At 53.6% G+C, this 26,363-nt stretch overlaps 2 protein-coding genes across 14 annotated transcripts; one reads left to right on the top strand and one right to left on the bottom strand.

Moving 5' to 3' along the window:
• Window positions 1-383: 383 nt before the first annotated feature.
• Window positions 384-7,653, top strand: FAM98C (family with sequence similarity 98 member C). 6 transcript variants are annotated; one of them, XM_055250994.1, is made up of 8 exons: window positions 1,623-1,788; window positions 1,908-2,056; window positions 2,130-2,264; window positions 3,481-3,686; window positions 3,922-3,999; window positions 4,097-4,213; window positions 5,472-5,639; window positions 7,316-7,653. In XM_055250994.1, exons 1-8 carry the CDS (start codon window positions 1,724-1,726, stop codon window positions 7,448-7,450), a joined length of 1,053 nt encoding a protein of 350 aa, XP_055106969.1. In that variant the 5' UTR covers window positions 1,623-1,723; the 3' UTR covers window positions 7,451-7,653. The 6 variants fall into 6 exon arrangements, with proteins under 6 accessions (XP_055106970.1, XP_063477265.1, XP_055106968.1 ...); XM_055250993.2 differs by having other exon boundaries at window positions 403-2,056; XM_063621196.1 differs by lacking the exon at window positions 5,472-5,639 and having other exon boundaries at window positions 1,615-1,788.
• Window positions 7,624-25,723, bottom strand: RASGRP4 (RAS guanyl releasing protein 4). Of its 8 annotated transcripts, XR_010116595.1 has the most exons (18): window positions 25,574-25,722; window positions 20,807-20,991; window positions 19,943-20,048; window positions 19,756-19,818; window positions 18,984-19,115; window positions 18,713-18,866; window positions 17,211-17,384; window positions 15,562-15,678; window positions 13,376-13,651; window positions 11,933-12,013; window positions 11,733-11,837; window positions 11,471-11,589; window positions 11,212-11,356; window positions 9,930-9,966; window positions 9,692-9,826; window positions 9,466-9,578; window positions 8,479-8,664; window positions 7,624-7,941 (listed from the first exon to the last, which is right to left on the bottom strand). XR_010116595.1 is itself a non-coding variant. In XM_055248075.2 (17 exons), the coding sequence occupies exons 1-17, from the start codon at window positions 25,594-25,596 to the stop codon at window positions 8,608-8,610; spliced, it is 1,980 nt and encodes a 659-aa protein (XP_055104050.1). In that variant the 5' UTR covers window positions 25,597-25,723; the 3' UTR covers window positions 7,624-8,607. The 8 variants fall into 8 exon arrangements, 7 of the variants coding, with proteins under 7 accessions (XP_055104050.1, XP_063477252.1, XP_055104052.1 ...); XM_055248075.2 differs by having other exon boundaries at window positions 7,624-8,664; window positions 18,713-18,824; window positions 25,574-25,723; XM_063621182.1 differs by having other exon boundaries at window positions 7,624-8,664.
• Between the last annotated feature and the right edge of the window lie 640 nt (window positions 25,724-26,363).

The following is a 26,363-nucleotide window of genomic DNA, read 5'->3' as shown; positions in this document are numbered from 1 at the left end:
TCTTCAAGCCTTGGCATCACCATGAATTCACTCTGTGACTTATCTTCTCTCAACCTTAGTTTTCTCCTCTGTAAAAGAGATAAGATACTTTGCCCAATAGTACACATTAAATGCTATATATATATTAGTTATTCCTTATTAAGTACTCCCTATATATCTGCTAAGCACTTTTTACATATGCAACTCTAATTAATCCTCAGCAACAACTCTAAGAGGTAGGTACTATTATCCCCATTATACAGATGGGAAGCAATTTGGCAGGAACATGGAGCTGGTGAGTAATAGAATCAAGCCCTAACCCTTGTCTGCCTGACTCCTAGGGTGTAATCTCTTAACCACTATAGTGCATTGCACCTGCTCACTCCAAGGCCTAAGAGGGAGAGGAGTGAAGGCCTAACAGGCACATTGTGATCGATGAGGAGGGCCTGGTGTGTGAGGGGTGTGCTGGGATTCCTGGGTCCCTTATGTAATTCAAACCCTGAGGTGGAAAGGAGGGAGGAAGTTTTGGATTTTACACAGAGTTGGGTGAACACCACTCTGTCTGGGCTGCTTTAAGAGCAGAGGTCAGGGCCAGGAACACTGGCTCAAGCCTGTAATCCCAAGACTTTGGGAGGCCAAGGGGGAAGGATTGCTTGAACCCTGGAGTTAGAGGCAAACCTGGGCGACATAGCTAGACCCCTCTCTACAAAACTTTATTTCTTTTTTGACACGGAGTCTTGCTCTGTCGCCCAGGCTGGAGTGCAGTGGCTTGATCTTGGCTCACTGCAGCCTCTGCCTCCCGGGTTCAAGTGATTCTCCTTCCTCAGCCTCCTGGGCAGCTGGGACCACAAGTGCCTGCCACCACGCCCGGCTAATTTTTGTATTTTTATTAGAGATGGAGTTTCGCCATGTTGCCCAGGCTGGTCTCGAACTCCTGACCTCAAGTGATCCACCCACCTCAACCTCCCAAAGTGCTGGGATTACATGCGTGAGCCACCGCGCCCGGCCTCTACAAAACTCAAAAAAAAAAAAAAAAAAAAAGGCCGGTTGCAGTGGCTTACGCCTGTAATTCCAGCACTTCGGGAGGCCGAGGCAGGTGGATCGCTTGAACCCAGGAGTTGGAAACCAGGCTGGGCAACATGAGGAAACCTTGTCTCTACAAAATAATTAAAAACAAATCAGCCAGGCGTGGTGGTCTGCGCCTGTGGTCCCAGCTACTAGGTATAAGCCACCAAGCCTGACTGATTTTTAAAAATTTAGCTGGGAGGCTGAGGCGGGAGGATCTCTTGAGCCCAGAAGGTCGAGACTGCAGTGAGCCGCAATGGCGCCACTGCAGTCCAGCCTGAACGATAGAGCGAAATCGGCCTCAAAAACAAACCAACAAAACACCAGCAGAGGACAACTGAGGGAGGAAAAGGAAAAAGACACCGAAGTTGTTTTTATGTCGCCGCAACAGTGACATCCGCCGCCAGCTTGTCTTGACCGCGGAGATCCCGAATGCAATTTACAGCTCCAGGGGGCGTTCCTAGAACCCCGACAGGTTACCCGGGGGGCGGGGCCGGCGGAGCGGGCGGGCCCCGGGGCTTGTTCGGCGTCCTCCTGCGCCAATGGGAGCACCCAGGCCCCTGCGCGGGAAGATGCCGATTGGTCAGTGCCGCCGGACGCTGCGGGGAGCTCGTGCGCGCGGCGCTTCTGGGGCGGAGCCTGCCACCGGCTGCCGGGGACGCGCCGTGGCGACACTTTCATGGAGGCGGTGAAGGCGGAAGCGTGGGAGGGGGCCGCGGTGGCCCAGGACCTGCTGGCTCTGGGGTAAAAGGTTGTGCGGTGAGGCTGGTGGGTGCAGGAAGGCCAGGTCTGCCTCCTGGACGCAGACAGAAAGGGATTCTCAGTGACATCCCCGCCCCCTCCCGCTGCTTCGGTCACCACAGGTATGGAGGTGTCCCGGGGGCGGCGTCGCGGGGCGCCTCATGCCCAGACTTCAGGGGGCTGTGCGTGCGGCTGGCGGCGGAGCTGGCGACGCTGGGCGCCCTCGAGCAGCAGCGAGAGGCGGGCGCGGAGGTGCTGAGCGCCGGCGACGGTAAACACGGAGCGGGAGGGTGGCAGGGGGGCCGCCACGGGGCCACCGAGCCCTAACACCCCTGTCCTCGCAGGCCCTGGCGCGGAGGAGGACTTTCTGCTGCAGCTTGGCAGCCTGCTGCGGGAGCTGCACTGCCCGGATCGCGCGCTCTGCGGCGGGGATGGCGCGGCTGCGCTTCGGGAACCCGGTGCCGGACTGCGCCTGTTGCGTGAGTCCCGGGATGCGGAAGTGGCAAGGCCATGGCCTCGGGAGCGGCGGGCTCCGACTTTTTAGGGGAAATCGAGGTTCCCAAGGGGTGTGGTCAGAACTTTGGGGCGGCCTAGAGGGTACGAGGTGAGTGGGGTGAGCATGTTGGGGCGAGCAGAGCGCTCTGAAATGGGCGGGGGTAGAATTTTATTTTATATTAATTTTATTTTATTATTATTATTTTTGAGATGGAGTTCCACTCTTGTTACCCAAGCTGGAGTGCAGTGGCATGATCTCGGCTCACTGCAACCTCCACCTCCCAGGTTCAAGTGATTCTCTTGCCTCAGCCTCCCGAGTAGCTGGGATTACAGGCGCGCGACACCACACCCGGCTATTTTTGGTAGAAACGGGGTTTCACCATGTTAGCCAGGCCGGTCTCGAACTCCTGACCCCAGATGATCTGTCCACCTCGGCCTCCCAAAGTGTTGGGATTACAGGCGTGAGCCCACCACGCCCGGCCCGGGGGTAGAATTTTAATTGGAGGGCCTGGGAGCTCAAGTGGGTTGGATTAGAAGGAAGGCTTGAGGTTTCAAAGTGGGCGGGAGTGGAATTCGTAGGAGGGGACAGGGTCTCAAGGTGGGGCTTACTCTGGAAGGCTTTAGGTGGGCGGGACTAGAAAGTGGAGGATTTGTTTTGTTTTGTTTTTAAGTGGAGGTGGGGTCTCCCTATGTTGCCCTGTCTGGTCTTCAACTCCTGGCTTCAAGCGATCCTCCCACCTCAGCCTCCCAATGTTGGGATTACAGGCTACAGGCATGAGCCACTGTGCCTGGGCAAACGTGGAGGTTTTAAAGCCGGTGGAGCCTTTTTTTTTTTTTTTGAAATGGAGTCTCACCCTGTTGCCAGGCTGGAGTACAGTGGCATGATCTCAGCTCACTGCAACCTCCAACTCCCTGGTTCAAGTGATTTTCCTGCCTCAGCCTCCCGAGTAGCTGGGATTACACGCACTCACCACTATGTTCTGCTGATTTTTGTATTTTTAGTAGAGACAGCGTTTCACCATGTTGGCCATGCTGGTCTCCATCTCCTGACCTCATGATCTGCCCGCCTCTGCCTCCCAAAGTGCTGGGATTACAGGCGTGAGCCACCGCACCCGGTCATCAGTGGAGCTTTTTGACCAAGATGGATGAATGGGGGGTAGCAGCCTCCCTGATTGCACAGCACCCATTTATTACTTTCAGGCTTTCTCTGCTCAGAGCTCCAAGCCACCCGCCTCCTGTGTCTGCGCCCTCTGCTGGATCCCAGTCCTAGGCCACCCCTTGGTGAAGGGGTGGTGGAGGGAGCTGGCATGGTCCAAGAACTGTACCTTACCCTCCAAGCTCTGGGACTGCCCAGACCTGCACCAGGGACCCCCGCCAGCCAGCTGCTGCAGGAGTTGCATGCTAAGGTAGAGAGTCAGAGTCCCCTCCCGACCTGGGCTACCCCACTTTCCTTATGGGGGTGGAGGTCTTCTCTCCAAAACACCTCTGGAAGGAGTATTCCAACCACTGGCCTGTTTTTTCTGGAGCTGTGACTGGCATTCTCACATCTGTGGCCTAGGTCCTCAGGGGTGTGGGGAGCTGGGTTTACAGAGGGGCCCATCCTCTCTGCCCCAGTTGGCCTCTGACTTCTTCTCTCATCAGATCTCAGAGCTGCAGCCTTCTCTGCCCCCAGGGTCCCTGCAGCCCCTCCTCAGCTACTCGCTAGATGCACCCAGATGGGTAAGACTGTGTGTGACTGACTGAATGTGAACTGTGTCCTCATCAGAGGTGGCAGTGAGAAGGACCCCTAGCCTGACCTTGAGACCTTTTCTCCCAGGAAACGTTGGAGTCTCTGTCCCAAAGCCTCAGAGATCAGTACCGCTGCCGCCGCTGCCTCCTCCTCAAGCGCCTTGACCTCACTACATCTGCTTTCCACTGGAGTGACCGGGCAGAGGTATGGTGGGCAGGGGACCGTGCAGAATTGGAGAGGCCCAGTTGTGGGAGCTGCAGTTGCAGGGAGGAGGAATGAGGGCCAGGAGTATCACCCTCTTGCAGGTTCTCAGGCCGTGGACAATTTTTTGAGGTTTGGGGCTCCTGGAATCTCAGGGTCCCAGGGTACTGTTGAATTCCCAGCTCTGAGCTAGGAGTATATTCAGAGGCATACCCCATCTTTTTTTTTTTTTTTTTTTTTGCGACGCGGTCTCTCTCTGTTGCCAGGCTGGAGTGCCATGGTGCGATCTCAGCTCACTGCAACCTCCAACTCCCGGGTTCAAGTGATTCTCCTGCCTCAGCCTCGTGAGTAGCTGGGATTACAGGCACATGCCACCATGCCCAGCTAATTTTTGTATTTTTAGTAGAGACAGGGTTTCACCATGTTGGCTAGGATGGTCTGGATCTCCTGACCTTGTGATCTGCCTGCCTCGGCCTCCCAAAGTGCTGAGATTACAGGTATGAGCCACTGCGCCCAGCCCCTTTTTTTTTTTTTTTTTGAGATGGAGTTTTCCGCTTTTTGGCCAGGCTGGAGTGCAACGGTGCGATCTCGGCTCACTGCAACCTCCACCTCCTGGGTTCAAGTGATTTTCTTGCCTCAGCCTCCCGAGTAGCTGGGATTACAGGCATGCGCCACCATGCCGGGCTAATTTTGTATTTTTTAGTAGAGACAGGGTTTCTCCATGTTGGTTAGGCTGGTCTCAAACTCCCAACCTCAGGTGATCTGCCTGCCTTGGCCTTCCAAGGTGCTGGGATTGCAGGCATGAGCCACCACGCCTGGCCAAGTGTACCCCATCTTTAAGAGATACGAGCAGAGCCAGGCACAGTGGCTCATGCCTGTTATCCCAGCACTTTGGGAGGCCAAGGCAAGAGGATCACTTGAGCTCAGAAATTTGAGACCACCTTGGGCAACATAGCAAGACCCCATGTCTACTAAAAATTAAAGAAAAAATTAGCTGGGCATGGCGGCGCATGCTTGTCATCTCAGTTACTCAGGAGGCTGAGGTAGGAGGATCACTTGAGCCCAGGAGATTGAGGCTGCAGTGAGCCACCATCACGCCACTGTACTCCAGGCTGGGTCACAGCGAGACCCTGTCTCAAAAAATAAATATTTATTTGAGCTGTGGGCAGTAAGGTCTTGAATGGTAAAGTGATGCTTCCAAGACCACAAGTCCCACTTGGGGAGGGCTCCAGGCTACCTTCTTACCTCCTCCCCACTCCAGGCGCAAGGAGAGGCCATGAGGGCAGTGCTGATCCCAATTCGAGAGGTTCTGACCCCAGAATCGGACATCTCCATTGCACACGTCCTGGCTGCCCGAGCTGACCTGTCTCGTCTCGTCCCAGCCACCAGCGTGGCTGTCCGCAGAGGGACCTGCTGTGCCATCAACAAGGTGGGCATCTGGGGTAGGGAAGGGCCCTGGCACCTTGGCCTTCAGATTGGCCTTTCAGCCTCTGCTCCGGTCCAAGTTTCAGACTCACCACCTCTAATCCACCCACTAGACATGGCAACTAGAAGGACCTCGCTCACATAAAAACTGACCGTGGACTCCCCAGCTCAGAATGCTTCCATGGCTCCCTAATGATCTGAAAACAAAGTCTAGCTATTTACTGAGCCCCTGGCTACTTCTCCAGCTTGGGCTTAAAATCCTTCCCCATCACCAAACATTATCTATTTGTTGTTTTTTAACCTTTTTTTTTTTTTCAAGACAGAGTCTTGCTCTGTCACCCAGGCTGCAATGCAGTGGCTTGATCTTGGCTCACTGCAACCTCCGCCTCCCAGGTTCAAGCGATTCTCCTGCCTAAGCCTACCGAGTAGCTGGGATTACAGGCACCCACCACCATGTCTGGCTAATTTTTGTATTTTTAGTAGTGACGGGGTTTCACCATATTGGTCAGGCTGGTCTTGAACTCCTGACCTTGTGATCTACCCACCTTGGCCTCCTAAAGTGCTGGGATTACAGGCATGAGCCACTGCACCCTTTTAACCATTTGAAACAAACAAACAAACAAACAAAAAAAACAGAAATAGGCCGGGCACAGTGGCTCACGCCTGTAATCCCAGCACTTTGGGAGGCCGAGGTGGGCGGATCACGAGGTCAGGAGATCGAGACCATCCTGGCCAACACGGTAAAACCCCATCTCTACTAAAAATACGAAAAAAAATTAGCCGGGCGTGGTGGCAGACGCCTGTAGTCCCAGCTACTCAGGAGGCCGAGGCAGGAGAATGGCGTGAACCCAGGAGGCGGAGCTTGCAGTGAGCCGAGAAGGCGCCACTGCACTCCAGCCTGGGCAACAGAGCAAGACTCTGTCTCAAAAAACAAACAAAAAACAAATACCCTCTGTTTTAGTGATTAGGTATCTAGCCGTATGCCTCTGTAAGTAGTCTTATGTAAAATGAGTATTAGGGAATAAAGTCTAACACAGCAACTATTGAAGCAAAATTTAAGTTAAGAAAAAAAATGAGCCCGAGATGGGTGGATCACATGAGCCCAGGAGCAGAGGTTGCAGTGAGCCGTGTTCTCGCCACTGAGATCCAGCCTGGGCGACAGAGCCTAGGCGACTCTGTCTCAAAAAAAGAAAAGAAAAGTAGGCCGGGCGCGGTGGCTCACGCCTGTAATCCCAGCACTTTGGGAGGCCAAGGTGGGCGGATCACAAGGTTAAGAGATCGAAACCATCCTGGCTAACACGGTGAAACCCTGTCTCTACTAAAAATACAAAAAATTAGCCAGGCGTGGTGGTGGGCACCTGTAGTCTCAGCTACTCGGGAGGCTGAGGCAGGAGAATCGCTTGAACCCGGGCGGTGGAGGTTGCAGTGAGCCAAGATCACGCTACTGCACTCCAGCCTGGGCGACACAGTGAGACTCCATCTCAAAAATAAAAAGAAAAGAAAAAAGAAAGCTCATGCTTGTATCTTCCACCAGTTCAGTCCCCCCTCCCGCAGCCACTGTACTCAAATAGTCAACATCTGCCGTTTCTTCTTCAGCCTCATGCTGTTCCCTTTGCTCTCTGGCCCTCTTGTCCAAGATACTTTTTTTCAAGATAATTTTCAAATCTCATAAACTCTCAGGTGCTTATGGGCAACGTTCCAGACCGGGGGGGCCGCCCAAATGAGCTGGAGCCTCCCATGCCCACCTGGAGGAGCCGAAGAGAGGATGGAGGCCCCCAGTGTTGGGGCCGCAAGAAGAAGAAGAAGAAGAAGTAAAGAGGGACTGGTGGTCGGGGGCGGGGGGTCCTCCATGAGATGCTAATGCCATCGGTAATCTCTGGGAGTCCTTTTAAGGCTTTCCTTGGTATTTGGCACCCAAGCCCCCCATCTCCTATTCTTGAGGCCCCAAATGCCCTACTCCCATTCACCAGTCAATACCAAGAACCATGTTTTCCAGAGAATAAATTTAATTTATGACAGCTGTAGGATCTCTCGCTGTGGGGGCCAAGTCAGGGGTGTTGGGGTTTGTGAAGGGGGGGGTGGGGGGTCTCTGCTCCCTGGGACTGAATGGGCCCCTGCTGCTGGACCCTGAAAGTTCTTTGCCCTACAGCACATCTATCCTGTGCTGTGGGCATGGGTAAGGAGACATTTAGGCATCAGACAAGCATCTGTCAGCCGCCTACCACCTGCCAGCCCTGTTCTAGGCACTGGGGATGCAGCAGTGAATGACACTGATAGAAATCCCTGTTCTCCTGGAGTTGATGTTCCTGTTGAGGAAAGACAGACGTTCAACGAGGTAAAGAGGGCAAAAGTATAGGCTGTCAGAGGAAGAACGTTCTATGCAGAAAAAAGCAGGAGCTGGGCGTGGTGGCTTACACCTGTAATCCCAGCACTTTGGGAGGCCGAGGCTGGTGGATCATGAGGTCAGGAGTTTGAGACCATCTTGGCCAACATGGGGAAACCCTGTCTCTACTAAAAATACAAAAGTTAGCCGGGCGTGGTGGTGCATGCCTGTAATCCTCCCTTGGGAGGCTGAGGCAGAAGAATCGCTTGAACCCGGGAGGCGGAGGTTGCAGTGAGCTGAGATTGCATCACTGCACTCCAGCCTGGGTGACAGAGCGAGACTCTGTCTCAAAAAAAAAAAAAAAATGGAGATTTAGGGAGTTGGTAAAATGAGGCCTGAGTCTAAATGTATCCAACACAGAGCTGCACAGATACTAAGTGCAGGGAAAGGGAGCCGGATTAGCATCCACCAGGATGCAAAAGAGGAAAGTCACTTCCAGAGAAAAAGATGATGGACGTACCACCAAAGGCAGTGTGGATGGGAAGGCGGATGCCTCTGGGGGCCTACTTCTGGGAGCCCTGTCAGAGTCTGACGACAGGACTCAGGACTGACTGGGGGAAGGGAGTGAGGGAGAGAGACCAAGAGATGTCTAGGAATCCAGCTTGGAGGATGCAGTTGATGGTGGGTCCATTACCGGGCAGGGGACCTGGAAGGAGGAAGGGAGGAAGAAAGATGACAGATGATGTGGGGAGCACATGATGTCTAGGAGACGCTTCACTGCCAGGAACACTTCCCTGCCCAGACTGGTAAGTGGATGAATGAATGCCCCTGTGGAATCCTTTTTGTAACCCAATCTGAGAGTCTCTGCCCTCGAATAGTGGCGTTTACTCCATTAACACTTACAGTAACTCCTGATATATTTGGCCTTATTCTTGCTATCTTATTGGCTAGAATCCTTTTTTCTGTTCTCCTAGTGGTTATCATCCCCACCCTACCCCCAACATGTTGAAACTTCTATTTTTCTTTCCTTTTCTTTTTTTTTTTTTTTTTTTGAGACGGGGTCTTGCTCTGTCACCTAGACTGGAGTGCAGTGGCACAATCTCAACTCACTACAGCCTCTGCCTCCCAGGCTGAAGTGATTCTCCTGCCTCAGCCTCCCATGTAGCTGGGACTACAGGCACCCATCATCACACTTGGCTAATTTTTGTATTTTTAGTAGAGATAGAGTCTTATCACGTTGGCCAGGCTGATCTCGAACTTCTGACCTCAAGTGATCCTCCCACCTCGGCCTCCCAAAGTCCTGGGATTACAAGCATGAGCCACCGCACCCAGCCTATTTTTCTATCAGTATTAAAAAGTAACCAGTATCCATACCCTCCCACCCCAGCAGTCAAGGACTTCTGCATATTTGTACTTTCCTATGGGTCTCCAAATCTGTCCAGTCTTCCCCAGGCCAATGGCCTGTGTCCCCTGTATCCACTTGGGGGTAGGGGCGGTTTCTCCTCACCGTATCTGTTTCCCAGGAAGTGTGTGGGGATTCAGTCTGGGTCCAGGCATGGCGAAGCTGGCACCCAGTCTCAGGTTCCAGGGATAGCGTGTAGGAGGGATTTTCCTCGGAGCCTGTTTGTGGGTGGATGGAAGGGATGTGGGTCTGATGGGAAGGACGTCTTGACCTTGGACTCAACCCCCTTCCCCCAAGCCCCTTCCCAGCACCGGCGTGCTCTAGATCTTACCACAGCTGGCATGGGGAGCTGGTGTGGATGGGACAGGAGCTCCGGGGGGTCCTGCGTCACCCTTGGCCCCTGGCCTCTTCTTACATTCTACCTTCACTTGGTCTCTGCAGTGTTTGTGGCAACACAGCCCGCATTCTGGGGGAAGGCAGCAGTTAATGGCCAGGGGTCCGATCTGTGTCGTCCATTCTTCCAGCCTGCGGGCCAAAGCTTCCCTCCCACTCGCTGACACCCCACTCACCCCGACAGCGGTAGCCTTGCTTGGTGACACCCCAGAGCTGGGAAGAGAAAGAAAAGTTTACCCATCCTAGGAGAGGGAGGGCTGTGGATTGGCAGAGCAGCTGGGGAGCGGAAGTGTGGAAGCTACCCAGGTTTTAAAATTCTCAAGGCTAGAGATTTAATTGGAATTAAAGGAATGTGGGTGGGGTGCAGTGGCTCATGCCAGTAATCCCAGCACTTTGAGATGCCAAGGTGGGAGATTGGGAGGCCAAGGTGGGAGGATCGCTTGAGCTCAGGAGTTGGAGGCTGCGATGAGCCATGATTGTACCACTGCACTCCAGCCTGGGTGACAGAGCAAGACCCATCTCTTAACAAAATAAAGGAAACTTGGAGATTATCTCAAGTTTAGATAATCACCTCAGATATTAGATTTAGGTAAAATTTAGAGTTACTAAAATGCAAATTCTATGGGCAAGAATTGTCTGCTGTATTCCTGCTATATCCCCAGGGCCTAGGATTACCTGGCACACAGGAGGTGCTCAGTAAATATTTCATGAATGAATAAATGAATGTGGGAAGTAATCCAAGGTTTGTGAATTAGTCTCGGGTTATAGGTTGAGAGACTGATCCACTAGCCAGAGTTTGAGGATATCTTGAATTTGGAAATTATTCAGAGTTTGAATGATCTGGAGTCTAGAGATTTGGAAGATGATTCTGTTTGAACATAATCTACCCAGTTTGGAGATTATCCAGGTTTTTTTTTTTTTTTTTGAGACAGAATCTAGCTCTATCACCCAAGCTGGAGTGCAGTGCTTCGATCTTGGCTCACTGCAACCTCCACCTCCTGGGTTCAAGTGATTCTCGTGCCTCAGCCTCCTGAGTAGCTGAGATCACAGGTATGCACCACCACATGCAGCTAATTTTTGTATTTTTAGTAGAGACAGGGTCTCTCTCGCTATGTTGCCTAGGCTGGTCTTGAACTCTTGAGCTCAAGCAATCCGCCCACCTCAGCCTCCCAAAGTGCTGGGATTATAGGCATGAGCCACCACTCCTGGCCTCCTATCCAGAGTTTTAGATATCCATGGTTCACCGATTGTCTGGAGTGGAGATTATCTGGGATTTGGGGATCATCTGGCATTTGGAGATTATCCAGGATATAGGAAATGTCTGGTGTTTAGGGTTTATATGAAACAGGATGATTTGAAGCTGGAAGATTTCTGGAATTTGGGGGTTATCTGGGGTTTGCGGACCGCTGGCTTCAGGACAGATGGAACCTAAGGGTGGTGATGGGGTGGAGTGCTCACGAAGCCACTGCAGCTGTCGCAGAAGGTAGGCTTTCGGAAGGTGACCTCATGGAAGGTGTGCAGGAAGGCCAGGCCCAGCTTGGAGCAGATGGCGCTGGCCCGGAGCAGGTACCCTGTCAGCTCCTCTCTGCTGAAGGAGCCTCTCCTGGGGGCAGAAACTGAGCCTCAGTATGACCCGCCCCGACGTCCTCCAGACCCAGGAGTCCAGGCAACCCCAGTGTCCTCATCTTCAGGGGATCCAGGAGTCAGAACCACTTACCCCTGGCGTGGGGGCGGATGGAGCCCGTGGCAGGCGAAGGGAAAATTGCCTGAGAGTCGCTCAAAGTCCTCCTGAGAGATGGTTCCTCGGCCTTCAGGGTCATAATTCTTGAACACAGACTTCAGAGGAGTGTGGGGAAGCAGATAAGGCCCAGTTGTCGAAATGTGATCCCCACGGCCATAGGTCCCCACCTCCAGGCTCAGGGTTCTACAGATGTCTTCCCTCCTGGCTGCCGGCGGCCAGGCCACCCTCCCCTCCTTACCTCCACCAGCTGCTCCACGTGCCGACCCAGCGTGACTCTGTCCGGCTTGGGTGTCACACCAGGGGCCCACTCCACCACCAGAGGTGCGTTGAAGGGGGAGGGTGGCTGGGGCGGGAACAGAGGAGCACAGTTAGTCACTGCATAGGCTTAGGGGGGTTCGAGGTAATTGGAGGGGTCTGAGGTCAGGGGTCAGGTCTCACCAGACTCTTAGGACAACGCGGCTCCCGGGCATAAGAAAGCTCATAGATCTCATCTTCCGTGTAGAAGAGGTCCAGGGAGAGCTGGAGCAGACAGGGGTGTTACAGATCCTCCCATCTACAGCCCTGCCCCAGACCCCCACACCCACTCACAGGCTCTTCCCAAAGCCCCTCCTGGGTTCAAATCCTGGCATTACTGCTGTGGGACAATGGGCAAGTGACCTCACCTCTCCGGGCCTCAGTTTCCCATTCTACAGAATGGGCACAGTAAGGGTCCTGACCTCATAGGGTTGTAAGGTGGAATGAGGTGCCTGGCACATAGTCAATGCTCAATAACTGTTAGTAGCCTTTTGCTTAGATTCTTGGATATGTCAAAGCGTGAGATTTTGGGCTATCAGCATGAGAAGCTCAGAACCTTGGAGCTTAAGAATGTGAACCCCAAAGCAATTCCAGAGCTCAGATCAATGGATACTTGAGTCACTGGGGGAAGTGGGGAAAAAACATGTTCCTTATAAAGAATATAGAGCTCACTCTGCTCCATATACTGTTGTTTTTTGAGACAGAGTCTCGCTGTCACCCAGGCTGGAGTGTAGTGGCGTGATCTTGGCTCACTGCAACCTCCACCTCCCAGGTTCAAGTGATTCTCATGCATCAGCCTCCCAAGTAGCTGGGACTACAGGCGTGCACCACCATGCCCAGCTAATTTTTTTGTATTTTTAGTAGAGATGGGGTTTCACCATGTTGCCTAGGCTGGTCTCAAACTCCTCAGGCAATCTGCCTACCTCAGCCTCCCAAAGTGCTAGGATTACAGGCATGAGCCACTGCGCCTGGCTAGACACTGTCTTAAGGACATACTTTGAATGACGTCATTGGCTGTCTCCCCTCAACCACCCTCTGAAGTGGGTCCTTTTATTTTATTTTATTTTTATTTATTTATTTATTTTGAGAAGGAGTTTCGCTCTTCTTGCCCAGGCTGGAGTGCAATGGTGCGATCTCAGCTCACTGCAACCTCCACCTCCAGGGTTCAAGCAATTCTCCTGCCTCAGCCTCCCGAGTAGCTGGGATTACAGGCACGCACCACCACTCCTGGCTAATTTTGTATTTTTAGTAGAGACGGGGTTTCTCCATGTTGGTCAGGCTGGTCTCCAACTCCCAACCTCAGGTGATCTGCCCACGTTAGTCTCCCAAAGTGTTGGGATTACAGGTGTGAGCCACCGCGCCCAGCTGGGTCTTTTTATTATTCCCATTTTGTGGATAAGGAAACTGAGGCCTAAGGGTTCAGCGACTTGCCCAAGATCACGCAGCTAGAACAAAGCCTAGAAGCTCTGGCTTCAAAGCCCATGCACTCCAGCACTTTTCTACCCTAGTCCTGGAGACCCTCACACATCCAGGACCCTACATCTCAGTACCCTCGGAAGCCCAGCCTGGGCGGGGCCGGGGGCTCACCGTGAGCAGGTGCAGCAGATCCTCATTGGCGCTGCAGGGCGGATGCTGCCCTTGGAGGGCCACCAGCTCCTGCAGCCGCAGGTAGAGGTTGTTCAGCTTGGGTAGGTGCAGGCGGCCGTCAGGCAACCTGTCAGGCTGTGCCTCATGCAGGGACACCAGGTCCTTGAGGTGCACGCCCAGTACAGGCAGCCGGAAGCCCGTGCAGCCAGCCCAGGTGCGGCGGTAGCAGGCGTAGTTGTTGTGGGAGGCAAGGAGCTCAGTGAGCTCCAGGAGGGCCTGGGGAGGAGGGACATGGGATGGGGGCGTTATCAGGGGCAGTCCCATCCTCTGAGCAGCCTCCTGTGTGGGCTCTAGGCCTTCAGGGACCCAGTGGCATTGTGGACACCTCTGGAGCCCTTCCATATCCCATGCTGGTCTCAGCATCTCCCCCAAACTGCTCTTCCTCTTGGGTCCCCATCTCAGAGAAGTTCCACAGTCCCCCATTCTTTGGCTAAAATGATTTCTTTCTTTTTTCTTTTTGAGATGGAGTTTCGCTGTCTTGCCCAGGCTAGAGTGCAGTGGCGTGATCTCAGCTTATTGCCACCTCCACCTCCTGGGTTCAAGCGATTCTCCTGCCTCGGCCTCCCAAGAAACTGGGATTACAGGCATGAGCCACCACACCAGGCTAATTTTGTATTTTTAGTAGAGACAGGGTTTTATCATGTTGGCCAGGCTGGTCTCAAACTCCTCACCTCAGGTGATCCGCCCGCCTCGGCCTCCAAAGTGTTGGGATTACAGGCGTGAGCCATCAAGACCAGCCTTTTTATTTATTTATTTATTTATTTATTTATTTATTTATTTATTTATTTACTTTATAGGCTAGGGTCTCACTCTGTCACCCAGGCTGGAGTGCAGTGTCATGATCACAGCTCATTGCAGCCTTAAACTCCTGGGCTTGATGGCTGGGCGCGGTGGCTCACGTCTGTAATCCCAGCATTTTGAGAGGCCGAGGCAGGCGGATCATCTGAGGTCAGGAGTTCGAGACCAGCCTGGGCAACATGGTAAAACCCTGTCTCTACTAAAAATACAAAAATTAACTGGGCCTGGCGGTGCAGGCCTGTAATCCCAGCTACTCGGGAGGCTGAAGCAGGCGAATCGCTTGAACCTGGGAAGTGGAGGCTGCAGTGAGCCAAGATTGCGCCACTGGACTCCAGCCTGGGAGACAGGGTGAGACTCTGTCTCAAAAAACAACAACAACAACGAAAAACTCCTGGGCTCCAGCAGTCCTCCCCCTCAGCCTCCCAAGTAGCTGGGACTACAGGCATGGGCCACCATCCCTGGCTAATTTATTTTTAAAATTTTTTTCGGCTAGGCGCGGAGGCTCACGCCTGTAATCCCAGCAGGGATTTGAGAGGCCAAGGGTCAGGAGTTTGAGACCAGCCTGGCCAACACGGTAAAACCCTGTCTCCACTAAAAATACAAAATTAGCAGGGCGTGGTGGTGCACCCCTGTAATCCCAGCTACTCGGGAGGCTAGGGCAGGAGAATTACTCGAATCCGGGAGGCAGAGGTTGCAGTGAGCCGAGATTGCGCCACTGCACTCCAGCCTGGACGACAAGAGCAAGACTCTGTCTCAAAAAAAAAAAAAATTTCTAGAGATGGGGTCTCACTATGTTGCCCAGGCTGGTCTCAAACACCTGGGCTAAAGTGATCCTCCCGTCTTGGCCTCCCAAAACGCTGGGATTACAGGTGTGAGCCACTGTACCCAGCCTATAATTATTTCTTAAAAACCCAGATCTTATCAAGGGTGTGCCATCACTCTCAAAACTTCCCTAGCTTAGCCCATCTTGCAAGGCACTATAGGATCTTCCCAGGGCATTTTCGACCTAATTTCCTGCCACTTTCTGACCTCAGCCAGTCCTCCCCATGGCGACTGCAAAGTTGTCTGCTATCCTGTCTCCCATCTGTCTCCCTCACAGTCCAGCTCCGGACCAGACACACTGAGAGCAGAGAGGGGTCAGCACCATGAGTGGATGGATGACAGGGAGGAGGAATGCTGGCAGAGCCTGGGGGTCTGGGATTTGGAGGAGCAAGGACTTCAGGTGGTTCCAGGACCCCTGGGCAGGAATGGGCAGGGCTTGGGGAATTAGGTGTGGGAGCTCAAGACAGCTGACCACTTGGAGCTTTGGGGAGGGTAGTAGGATTCACCTTGGTGCTGTCAGGGCTCAGGTGGGCATGGGAGTCCTTGAGTCTGGAGATGGCACTGTGACACAGGCCCCCTGTGACTGCCATCAGCGTGTTGAAATTCTGCAGCTGGCGGAGCCTCTAGGAAGAGAAGCATGCGCACAGGGCCATCACGGGAGGGAGGGCAAGTCGGGAGTTCAGATGACAGCATCCCAGTTGAGGTGGGGTCCCAGGCATGTGTGGACAAATGTGGGGATCAGACAGGTGAGACAAGGTGGGTGTGTGCGGCAAGAGTGGGACATGCCATGTGTGGGCCTCACAGGGGTGTCAGATGGTTATCTGAGCCGGGAGGGTCAAGCAGGTGATTGATACAAGGTTAGAAAATCTGGGGAGACAGGGCCGGGCGCGGTGGCTCATGCCTGTAATCCCAGCACTTTGGGAGGCCAAGGCGGGTGGATCACGAGGTCAGGAGATCGAGACCATCCTGGCTACGGTGAAACCCCGTCTCTACTAAAAATACAAAAAAGTAGCTGGGCGTGGTGGTGGGCGCCTGTAGTCCCAGCTGCTCGGAGGCTGAGGCAGGAGAATGGCATGAACCTGGGAGGCGGAGGTTGCAGTGAGCCGAGATCGCACCACTGCACTCCAGCCTGGGGGACAGAGCAAGACTCCATCTCAAAAAAAAAAAAAGAAAAGAAAATCTGGGGAGACAGGAAGTACGGGAAGTTGGGCAGATTTGGGGAATAGACAGGTGTGTGTCAGACAGGTAGGGGAGGCTTCAGACGTGTCAGTGTGTCAGCCATCTGGGAGTCCGACTGCTCTGAGAGTCACACAGGTGCCGGGAGGCAAGAAAGCGCAGGCTCTGGGCAGGAGCTGGGAGCCAGGCAGAGGTGATCAGGGCCAGAGAGATATGGAGTCAAACGGCTGCTAGACAGGCGTGGGGCCACCAGGGCAGCTGGGGAATTCCCTTGCCCTCCTTTTGACAAATTTCGGCAGAGGTTGCTGTGGAGAGAGCGGGGCCAGGGAGGAATGGAAAATGCTCAGACCAAGGAGACCCCAGGCAGACGTCGAGACTCCCAGGTCTCAGGGGCCCTGCAGGAGTAAGCAAGCCAGGGAAGACACCAGAGGAAGGGCGTGAACTGCGTGGAAATACGCAAGGGGGCGCGGCCACAGCGTGCCGTAGGGCTTCCCTTTTCCCCAGAAGGGCGAGAAGGTGTTCGGAAAGGAGGGGGAAGGGAGGGGAAGAGAAGGGCGTAACACAATGGGGCGGGGCGGGGAGAGCCCGGACGCAATGGGGAGCGATGCACAGTCCCGAAGCGACCGCTGGGGCCCGGGGACTGGGGATCGAAGCCTCGGGCTTCCATGCCCCCACAAAGGTGGGGGCATGGAAGGGACACTCTCACTGACCTGGGGATAGAATATTCGGGCATAGGGCTTGGGAGCCTGTCACATCTAGGGCCAAGGGGTGGGGCCACGGTGGGTGGGACGCGGTGACATCAAGGCCAAAGAAGAAGTTACGGTCCTTGGTTGAAATGCCCAGACTGTAGCCTCGGGGGCGGGGCCGGGAGATGCGTGACGTCACCGCCAGGATGACCCTGTGGGGTCGAGGGTCTGGAAGGGGAAGGGCCAGGTAGCTGCGTGCAGTAGAGTTCGCAGCCCCAAGGGGTGGGCCTCACCTGTGCCACGTGAATGAACTTGTCCAGCACCTGTGCACGCTGTAGGGGCCCGGGACGGCTCAGCACCATCACCTGCACCCAGCGGGACACGCTGTTGCTGAGAGCTACGGAGCCCTCCAGGGCCGGGCAGCCTCGTACTGAGCCCTGCAAAACGTAGCTCCGCAGGTCCTGGGGCTGGGAGTGAGGTGGGTGTCAAGGTGGGCCACGGCACTCAGGCCCTGCCCTTCCATGGCATCCAACTAGCAGTCACGATCTCTGATGTCCTAGCCTGGTCTAGCTGGAGTGACCTTTGTCATCTGTCCCCCCACCCTCAGGCTGCTACATGTCCTTGACGTCACCATGCTCCTCTCCCATCTGAGGAGGCATGTTTCAATATAGCCAGGCACTATATTTAACAAGTGATCATATTAACTAATTTAATCCTCATAACTCTGTGAGGTGAGTATAGAATGCCTCATAGAGTTGGAATAGTATGGAATGCCATTTTAGAGGTGAGACAGTTGAGGCACAGAGAGGATAGGTAATTTGCCCAGGGTCACACAGGTGTGAGTCAGGATGGGAGTCTATATGCTCTTAACTGTATGTATACCTGACTGGGATACAGTCAGCAAAGGGAAGGATGGGGAAGATGAATTGAAATCAACCTCTATCTGTTCTGCCCAAGGAGTGTTCATTTCATACCCACATCCACTACACTGAGTATATTTGCATACACACAAACGCACACAACACACACACACACAATCGGGACAGTGTCACATGAAGGAAACAGGTCCCCACCTTCCCTTGAAATGATGATGTCCAGATGGCAAAAGCTAATGCATGTATATGTTGAAACACATGAAACTGATCCTTGGGTAGGTAATATATGACAATTTCAAATGGTTCAAGCAGATAGCATTTACCCTGGCCTAGGCACTGTTTATGCACGGCAGGAACTGTGCATATCCCCTTTTTACAGATGAGGAAATTGAGGTACCATGAATTTAAATGCTTGTTGAATAAATGATAAAATATTTTGAGCACTTCCTAAGTGCCAGTCACTGCAATAAGCATTTTATTTATTTATTTTACTTTTTTGTTGTTATTTTTTGAGACAGAGTCTTGCTCTGTCACCCAGGCTGGAGTGCAGTGGTGTGATCTCAGCTCACTGCAACCTCCGCCTCCTGAGGTTCAAGTGATTCTCCTGCCTCACCCTCCCAAGTAGCTGGGATTACAGGCGTGCGCTACCATGCCTGGATAATTTTTGTATTTTTAGTAGAGATAGGGTTTCACCATGTTGGCCAGGCTGGTCTCAAACTCCTGACCTCAGGCGATCTGCCTGCCTCTGCCTCCTTTACTCATTTTCCTGGACCTTCTAGCACACAGGTTTGAGTTTAAGACTTTGAGATCTCTGCTGAATGACCATGCAGGTGTCCTCTCAGTCCTGCCTTCCCCCAGCCAATCCCTCCCCTACCCCAGTCTCTCCCCTGCTTGGGATGGGGACAGGAGGGGGTCCTCACCGTGATAGCCTGGAAGGACCGGAACTCCAGGTAGGTGAGGTGCTGAGCCAGCTCCCCCGTCTCCAGGTGGTCGAAAAGCAAGGACACTTTGCGCTTTTTGCCCAGGCCTGGGCTGCTCATGGGGAGTGGGGGGCCAGGGCCACCAGGGCTCAGGCTGGGGGCCAAGAGGGGCAGCGTATTGGAGTGGCTCACAGTTGAGGGCTTGGGGATGTAGAGGGAGATGGCAGAATGGGGATGGAGCAGGGAAGAGGGGAGCACAGGGTTGACTCACAGGTTAGAAGAATCTCCCAGTCTTCTCTGGGCCGAGTTGCCCTCCTGGGCCACGGTGGCCCAGAAACGACCTATGACTTCTTCCAGCTGGGGATCCTGGTGCATCACCTCAGGGTGTTGTGTCAGCCAGTACCTGAGAGTGGTTTGGAGATGGTGAGATGAGGCTGGGGGTGGCGAAGGTCTCTACAAGGGGTATTTTGGGCTGAGGAATTTCTAGGTGCTGAGCTAGGGGTCTCTAAATGTGTGTGGGGGTCCCTGGAGGGTTGGGGTTTGGAGGGGCACCAGACTTGGAGAATCTCTGGAGTAGGATGGGGATCTCTTAACACAGATCGGGGGGATCTGTGGGAAACAGACTGGGGAGTCACTTGGAAGTAGGATTATTGGGAAGCAAGATCGTGAGGGTCCTAGGAACTAGACTGGGGGCTTCCGGGGGTGAAATTTTTGGAGGGACAGAATGAGGGGGTCTTATGGGCTAGGCTGAGGTCTGTGAGAGGTAGAGATTTTGGGGATCAGAGCTGGAGGTCTCTGGGCATGAGCTAGGAGGGTCTATGGGATCTGGTTGGTGAGGGGGTCTCTAGGAAGTGGGGGTTCTAAGGAAGGGAACTGGGAGCGTCTTAGGAACCAAGCTACGGGTGTCTCAGAACGGGGATTTTGGCCTGTGGGGCTGGTCGGGTCTGTGGGAACTGGCCTGGGGAGTCTCTGAGGAATGTTTTTTGGGGGCAGCAGGGTGGAAGTCGTGGGTCCTGTGAGTGGGGATCTTGGCCCAGCCCTACCTGACCAGGTGACAGATCTGCAGCTGTCTCAGCTCCTGGGTGTCCTCTGTGGCCTTCTGGTACTTGAGTTCTGGTCAAGGCTCTGTTCTCCAGGATCCGTGACCTGCCTGCTCCCCATTCCCATTGCCCAGGTTCTCACGACTCTGCCCTCCGCCCTCCACCCGTAGCTCACAGTCCTGGAGGATATGAGGTCAGCAGGCGGGCAGCCAGGTCAGCGGACGGCAGCACCCAGCTGTGCATGGCCAGCACCATGTTGAGCATGTGGTCCCCGCGGCACAGGCTGCCAGCTGAATCTGGGGTGGAAGAAGGGGTGCTCTGTGACAGAATGGCCCTCAGGCAATGCACGGCACAGCTCCAGATCCTGCCAGACCACCTGGTTCAAAGACCAGCTCTAACAGTGATCCCCGGCATGACCTTGGACAGGCAACCTAACCTCCTGTGCCTCAGTTTCCTTATCTGTATTGTGCATGGGGCAGCATCACCCCTGGCAAGTCTTGCTGAAGATTGAAATAGCACCAGACTGTCCGGGCACAGTGGCTCAATCCCAGCACTTTGGGAGGCTGAATCGGGCGAATCACATGAGGCCAGGGGTTCGAGACAAGCCTGGCCAACATGGTGAAACCCCGTTTCTACTAAAAACACAAAAATTAGCCGGGCTTGTGCCTGTGGCTAACATGCCACATGGTGGCATGTGCCTGTAATCCTAGCTACTCGGGAGGCTGAGGCAGGAGAATCTCTTGAACCCAGGAGGTGGGGGTTGCAGTGAGCTGAGATTGCACCACTGTACTCCAGCCTGGGTGACACAGTGAGACTCTGTCTCAAAAGAAAAAGAAAAGAAAAAAAGATTTATATAAATATATATATTTTAAAAAGTATATATTTCCATTTCAGGAAAGAAGAAATGCAGGTGTTTCTCTTCTCTCTAATGTAATGATTGAGTTTCATTCCACCCAGCCCTGCTCTCATCTTACCTCCAAAAACTGAGGTGGAGAGAAGCGGGTGCTGAGCCCGGGGTTAGGGCAGGGGAGGTTGCTGGGAAGAGGACACTCACCGAAGGACTGGATGCATTTCTCCAGCAGCTCGTCTTCGCTGCAGCCGCCCTCACTCAGCAGGCCCAGGTTCATGGAAGCCATGACCTTGCTGATTTCCCCGGGGCTGGGGCATGTCTTGTGGCGGCGCGCTTGGTGGGGCCGGCCCCGCCCTCCTGTCTTTCCGGTGCATTCCTGGTGGGACTTCCTGTGGGCACAGCCCCCAAGGAGTCATAGGAGCCCCTTCTTTCAGACAGACCCTAGAATTCCTCTTGACCCTAACACCCCAAGGCACCACGGGAGAGGCTTCCTAAAGGCAAAGCCCCAGGGTTACCCCTGACCTACCAGGGAGTCTAGGGAGAATCCCCAGGAATATTCCAGATCCCTGGGGGAATCATGGGAGCCCTCTCCCACAAGCAAACTCCCAGGGATATTCCTGCTCTCTTCAGGGAATCAGAGAGGAAGATCCTCAAGACCAGGGGCCCCCAGCCCCTGGGACACAGACCGGTACCAGTCCGTAGCCTGTTAGGAACCAGCGGGCAAGCGAGCACCCCCACCTGAGTTCCACCTCCTGTCAGATCAGCTGGGGCATTAGACTCTCTTAGGAGCATGAACCCTATTGTGAAGTTCGCATGCGAGGGATCTAGGCTGCGTGCTGTTTATGAGAATCTAATGCCTGATGATCTGTCACTGTCTCTTATCACCCCCAGATGGGAGCATCCAGTTGCAGGAAAACAAGCTCAGGGCTCCCACTGATTCTACATTATGGTGAGCTGTGTAACTATTTCATTATATATTACAATGTAATAATAATAAAAATAAAGCACACGATACATGTAATTAACTTGAATCATCCCCAAACCATCCCCACCCCCTTCCACAAAACCGGTCCCTGTGCCAAAAAGCCTGGGGACCGCTGCTCAGGACTACTCTGAATCCCCCAGGGAATCACAGCAGAAGACCCCTGGTGCTATTTCAATCTTCAGCAAGACTTGCCAGGGGTGATGCTGCCCCATGCACAATACAGATAAGGAAACTGAGGCACAGGGGGTTAGGTTGCCTGTCCAAGGTCATGCCGGGGATCACCGTTAGAGCTGGTCTTTGAACCAGGTGGTCCGGCAGGATCTGGAGCTGCGCTGTGCATTGCCTGAGGGCCATTCTGTCACTTAAGACCCCTCAGGGAATCGTAAGAACTCCTTCCCCAGGCATTGCCCCCAACTTCCTCTTGACTGCTTCCAAGGCATCCTGGAAGAGACTTCCTGTTGGCAGATCCCGGGATTATTCCTGGCCTCCTAGGGACTCGGGAGACGACCCCTGGGATCTCTCCTGTCCTCCCCAGGCAGAGGCATGGGAGGACCTGCCTTCAGGAATTGTCTCCTCAGGGCTCCCCTTTGGTCTCTAACATCCGCCCCTCCTTCCTCCCACAGCCCTCAAAGAGAGCAAGGCTCCTGGGCCAGTGTGATGGCTCACACCTGTAATCCCAACACTTTGGGAGGCCAAGTTGGATGGATCACTTGAGGCCAGGAGTTCGAGACCATCCCGGCCAACATGGTGAAACCCCCGTCTCTACTAAAAATGCAGAAATTGGTCAGGCCTGATGGCGGACGCCTGTAATCCCAGCTACTCAGGAGGCTGAGGCAGGAAGGTCGCTTGAACCCAGGAGGTGGAGGCTGCAGTGAGCTGGAACTGCATCACTGTGCTCCAACCTGGGTGACAGAGCGAGTTCTGTTTCAAAAATAATAATAAAAAAAAGCAAAAAGAGAGGCCAGGCACAGTGGCTCACGCCTGTAGTCCCAGCACTTTGGGAGGCTGAGGTGGGTGGATCACTTGAGGTCAGGAGTTCAAGACCAGCCTGGCCAACATGGTGAAACCCCATCTCTACTAAAAATACAAAAATTAGCCGGGCATGGTGGTGCATGCCTGTAATCCCAGCTACTCAGGAGGCTGAGGCAGGAGAATCACTTGAACTTGGGAGGTGGAGGTTACAGTGAGCCGAGGTTGTGCCATTGCACTCCAGCCTGGGTGAGAGTGAGACTCTGTCTCAAAAAATAAATAAACAAATTAATTAATTAATTAAAATAAAAATAAAAAAAGAGAGCAAGCCTCCTACAAGGAAACCCCCGGGGTTTCATCTCTGCCCTTCTCCCACCCCTTCGCCCCACTAAGGTAACAGACCCCACTCCCAACTTAGCCTTCCAGCAGGACCTGCAGTTTTAGCCTTCAGCCTGGGTCCTTAGATTTGGGACTGGAGAGGAAATACCAGTGCTAAATGGCCTTCTCTGGGGCTCCTTAGAGTTAGGTGAGAGGTCCCTGGGGCTGAGGCAGCTTCAAGGAAGGTGTGAAAATAATCCTCCCATCATGAGGTCAGGAGTTCGAGACCAGCCTGACCAACATGGTGAAACCCCATCTCTACTAAAAATACAAAAATTTGCCAGGTGTGGTGGTGCGCACCTGTAATCCCAGCTACTCAGGAGGCTGAGGCAGAAGACTTGCTTGAACCCAGGAGGCGGAGGTTGCAGTGAGCCGAGATCGTGCCACTGCACTCCAGCCTGGGCAACAGAGCGAGTCTTAGTCTCAAAATAATAATAATAATAGTAATAATAATAATAATTCTCCCTCTGCCTGGTGCCTCCCAGAGGCTGCTGTTCCTGATAGGGAAAGAGGGTAATGGAGAGACAGGGATGGTGGGAGGAGGGAGGGAGCTGAATCCAGGCTTCAGAAGAAAGTAGAATCCAGAAATTTTTGCCAGCTGTTGTGACTTTGTGTTAGTCAATTTCTCTGGGGCTCAGTTTCCTCAAAGGAAAAATGAGGATAGTCCTTGGGCCTTCCCCAGGGATTTCTTTTTTTTTTTTTTTTCTTTCTTTCTTTCTTTTTTTAGAGACAGGGTCTCGCTCTGTCACCCAGGCTGGAGTGCAGTGGTGCGATCTCAGCTCACTGCAACCTCCACCTCCCGGGTTCAAGCAATTCTCCTGCCTCAGCCTCCCAAGTAGTTGAGACTACAGGCACGTGCCACCACGCCCAGCTAAGTTTTGTATTTTTAGTAGAAATGGGGTTTCACCATGTTGGCCAGGCTGGTTTCAAACTCCTGGGCCCAATTGATCCTCCCACCTTTGCCTCCAAAAGTGCTGGGATTATAGGTGTGAGCCATCACGCCAGGCTCCCACCTCTATGCTTTTTTAGACAGGGTCTTGCTCTGTCTCCCAGGCTGGAGTGCAGCTGTGCAATCAAAGCTCACTGTAACCTTGAACTCCTGGACTCGAGTGATCCTCCTGCCTTAGTCTCCCAGGTAGCTGGGACTACAGGTGTGCACGACCATACCCAGCTAATTTTGTGTGTGTGTTTGTGTGTGTGTCAGTGGGGGTCTCACTATATTGCCGAGGCTGGTCTAGAACTCCTGGCTTCAAGTTCTCCTTGCCTTATCCTCCCAAAGTGCTGGGATTAGAGGCATGAGCCACTGTTACTAGAAGAGACATTTTAAAGTATTACATCTGTCCTAGGCCAAGGAGGGAGCATTCTAACTAAATCAGCATTTCCCTAAGTGTGGGCACCCAGCTAGTACCAAAAGCATGACCTGGGAACTGGGTATCAATACAGATTCTCAGGTCCCAACCCAGACCTACAAAATCGAACACTTTAAGGCTGAGGGCGGTGGCTCACGCCTCTAATCCCAGCACTTTGGGAGGCTGAGGTGGGTGGATAACGAGGTCAAGAGATCGAGACCATCCTGCCCAACATGGTGAAACCCCGTCTCTACTAAAAATACAAAAAAGTAGCTGGGTGTGGTGGTGCACATCTCTAGTCCCAGCTACTTGGGAGGCTGAGGCAGGATGATCGCTTGAACCCGGGAGGCAGAGGTTGTGGTGAGCCGAGATTGCACCACTGCACTCCAGCCTGGCGGCAGAGCGAGACTACGTCTCAAAAAAAAAAAAAAAAAAAAAAAATCAAACACTTCAAAGGTAAGCCCAGCAACCTGTATTTTACAAGCCCTCCAGACAGTTCTGAGGCTCACTCCAGTTTGAGAACCACTGGTCTAGAGTGTCTCATTGAGTACCTACAGGCCTCTCCGAGGTGGAGGATATTGACAGAAGAAACACCCGAGACACGGAGCAGTTAAGTGACTTGCCTAAGGTCACACAGCTAGGAAATGAGGCAGCCAGGAGTCTACCATTAAACTGCTGGGTGGGGAGGAAAGCCCTTTGCCCATCAGAGTGGTGCTGGGGGTGGCAGGAGGAGCTACCCAGGCTAGGGAGCCACCCACCATCTGCCTCGGTGGGGACAGAAGGGTCAGCTTGCCCAGGAGATGAAGCCCATTCCAGACCCAGCCGCACAGCCAGCCACTAGGCCCTGTCCTGCAGCCCCCTGTAGGGGTCTGGAACGGCCAGGAGTGGTTTAAGAGGCAGGGGAGCCACCTTGCCCTGTGCCACACTCCCCTCTCCTGGGCCAGGGCCCTGCAGGAGCCTGGAGTTTCCAGTCCAGGGGGATGGGGAACCAGGAAGCCCCCAGGGAGGGCAGAGACACTCAGCCCAGGCCAGGGATGGAGGTGGGGTGACGAGGAGTGGGAAAGGGGCACGGAGCAGCTCAAACTCTAGGGACAACACGGTACAGATGCCACATACAAGCGACTGCAGCCGTAGCTGGCTCCAGACTCCCTGAAGCATCCACCTGGCCCCCCTGCGCCCGATCCCAAAGAAGTCAGGAATCCTGCCACTCTGGCGAGTGATCTCCCCAGCCCTCCCATGCAGGAGGAGGCCTCAGGGTGCTGCCGGGCTCCCTGGGGAGGGTCCTCTCACCTCTTGCTGTCTTTTCTGTTCATGCTTCCTGCGGGGGGAGGAGGGCAGGGGTCTTGGCAAGAGTAGGGCTCAGCTCCTCCCCTTCCCCAGGACTCCAGCTTCTCAGCCCCTAGGGAGCTGGGGCCTCCTCGGTGCTTGGGAAGGAAAGAGGAACTGCCCCTCCCCACCCACCCTCAGGCCAGGGGGAAGGAAGAAGCTGGGGAGAGACCGAAGGCCCCCCTCCCCCACACGGGGATCCCTTCTGCTGAGGTTTCCGGCACTGCTGGCTCTCCCACCCTCAAGCGCCCCGGCGGGCTGTCTATCTCCCCCATCTTTCGGTCTCGAGACTCGTCACTGTCATACTTCAATCAAAGCAGGGGCTTTTCTTTTTAAAGCATGGCTGATATTTATGTAAAAACACACACACACTCAAAAAGATAAGTCTGTCTTTCTAGAAGGACATATTCATATATATAATTCATGAAGGTTTGAATGGAAACTCACAAGACATAGTATTTTGTGTATTTCTTCGTAGGCTTCTCTTATTCCTAGTTTAAGTCATACCATTTGTACCCTGGAAAACATTTTCACTTTCTGACTTTACTGTAACAAACCTCCACATAGCACCTACTGTGTACCACACACTGCTCTAAGGACTTTAAAAATATTAACTCATTTAATCCTCACACAATCCACTGTTACCTTAAAAAAACATTACATACTGGACCAGGCAGGGGGCCTCACGGGGGCTCACACCTATCATCCAGCACTTTGGGAGGCCAAGGCAGGCAGATCACTTGAGTCCAGGAGT

This window comes from Symphalangus syndactylus, chromosome 17, assembly GCF_028878055.3.
Source record: "Symphalangus syndactylus isolate Jambi chromosome 17, NHGRI_mSymSyn1-v2.1_pri, whole genome shotgun sequence".
In the NCBI taxonomy this organism is placed as follows: Eukaryota; Metazoa; Chordata; class Mammalia; order Primates; family Hylobatidae; genus Symphalangus; species Symphalangus syndactylus.
This window is presented reverse-complemented; position numbering and strand designations above follow the sequence as displayed.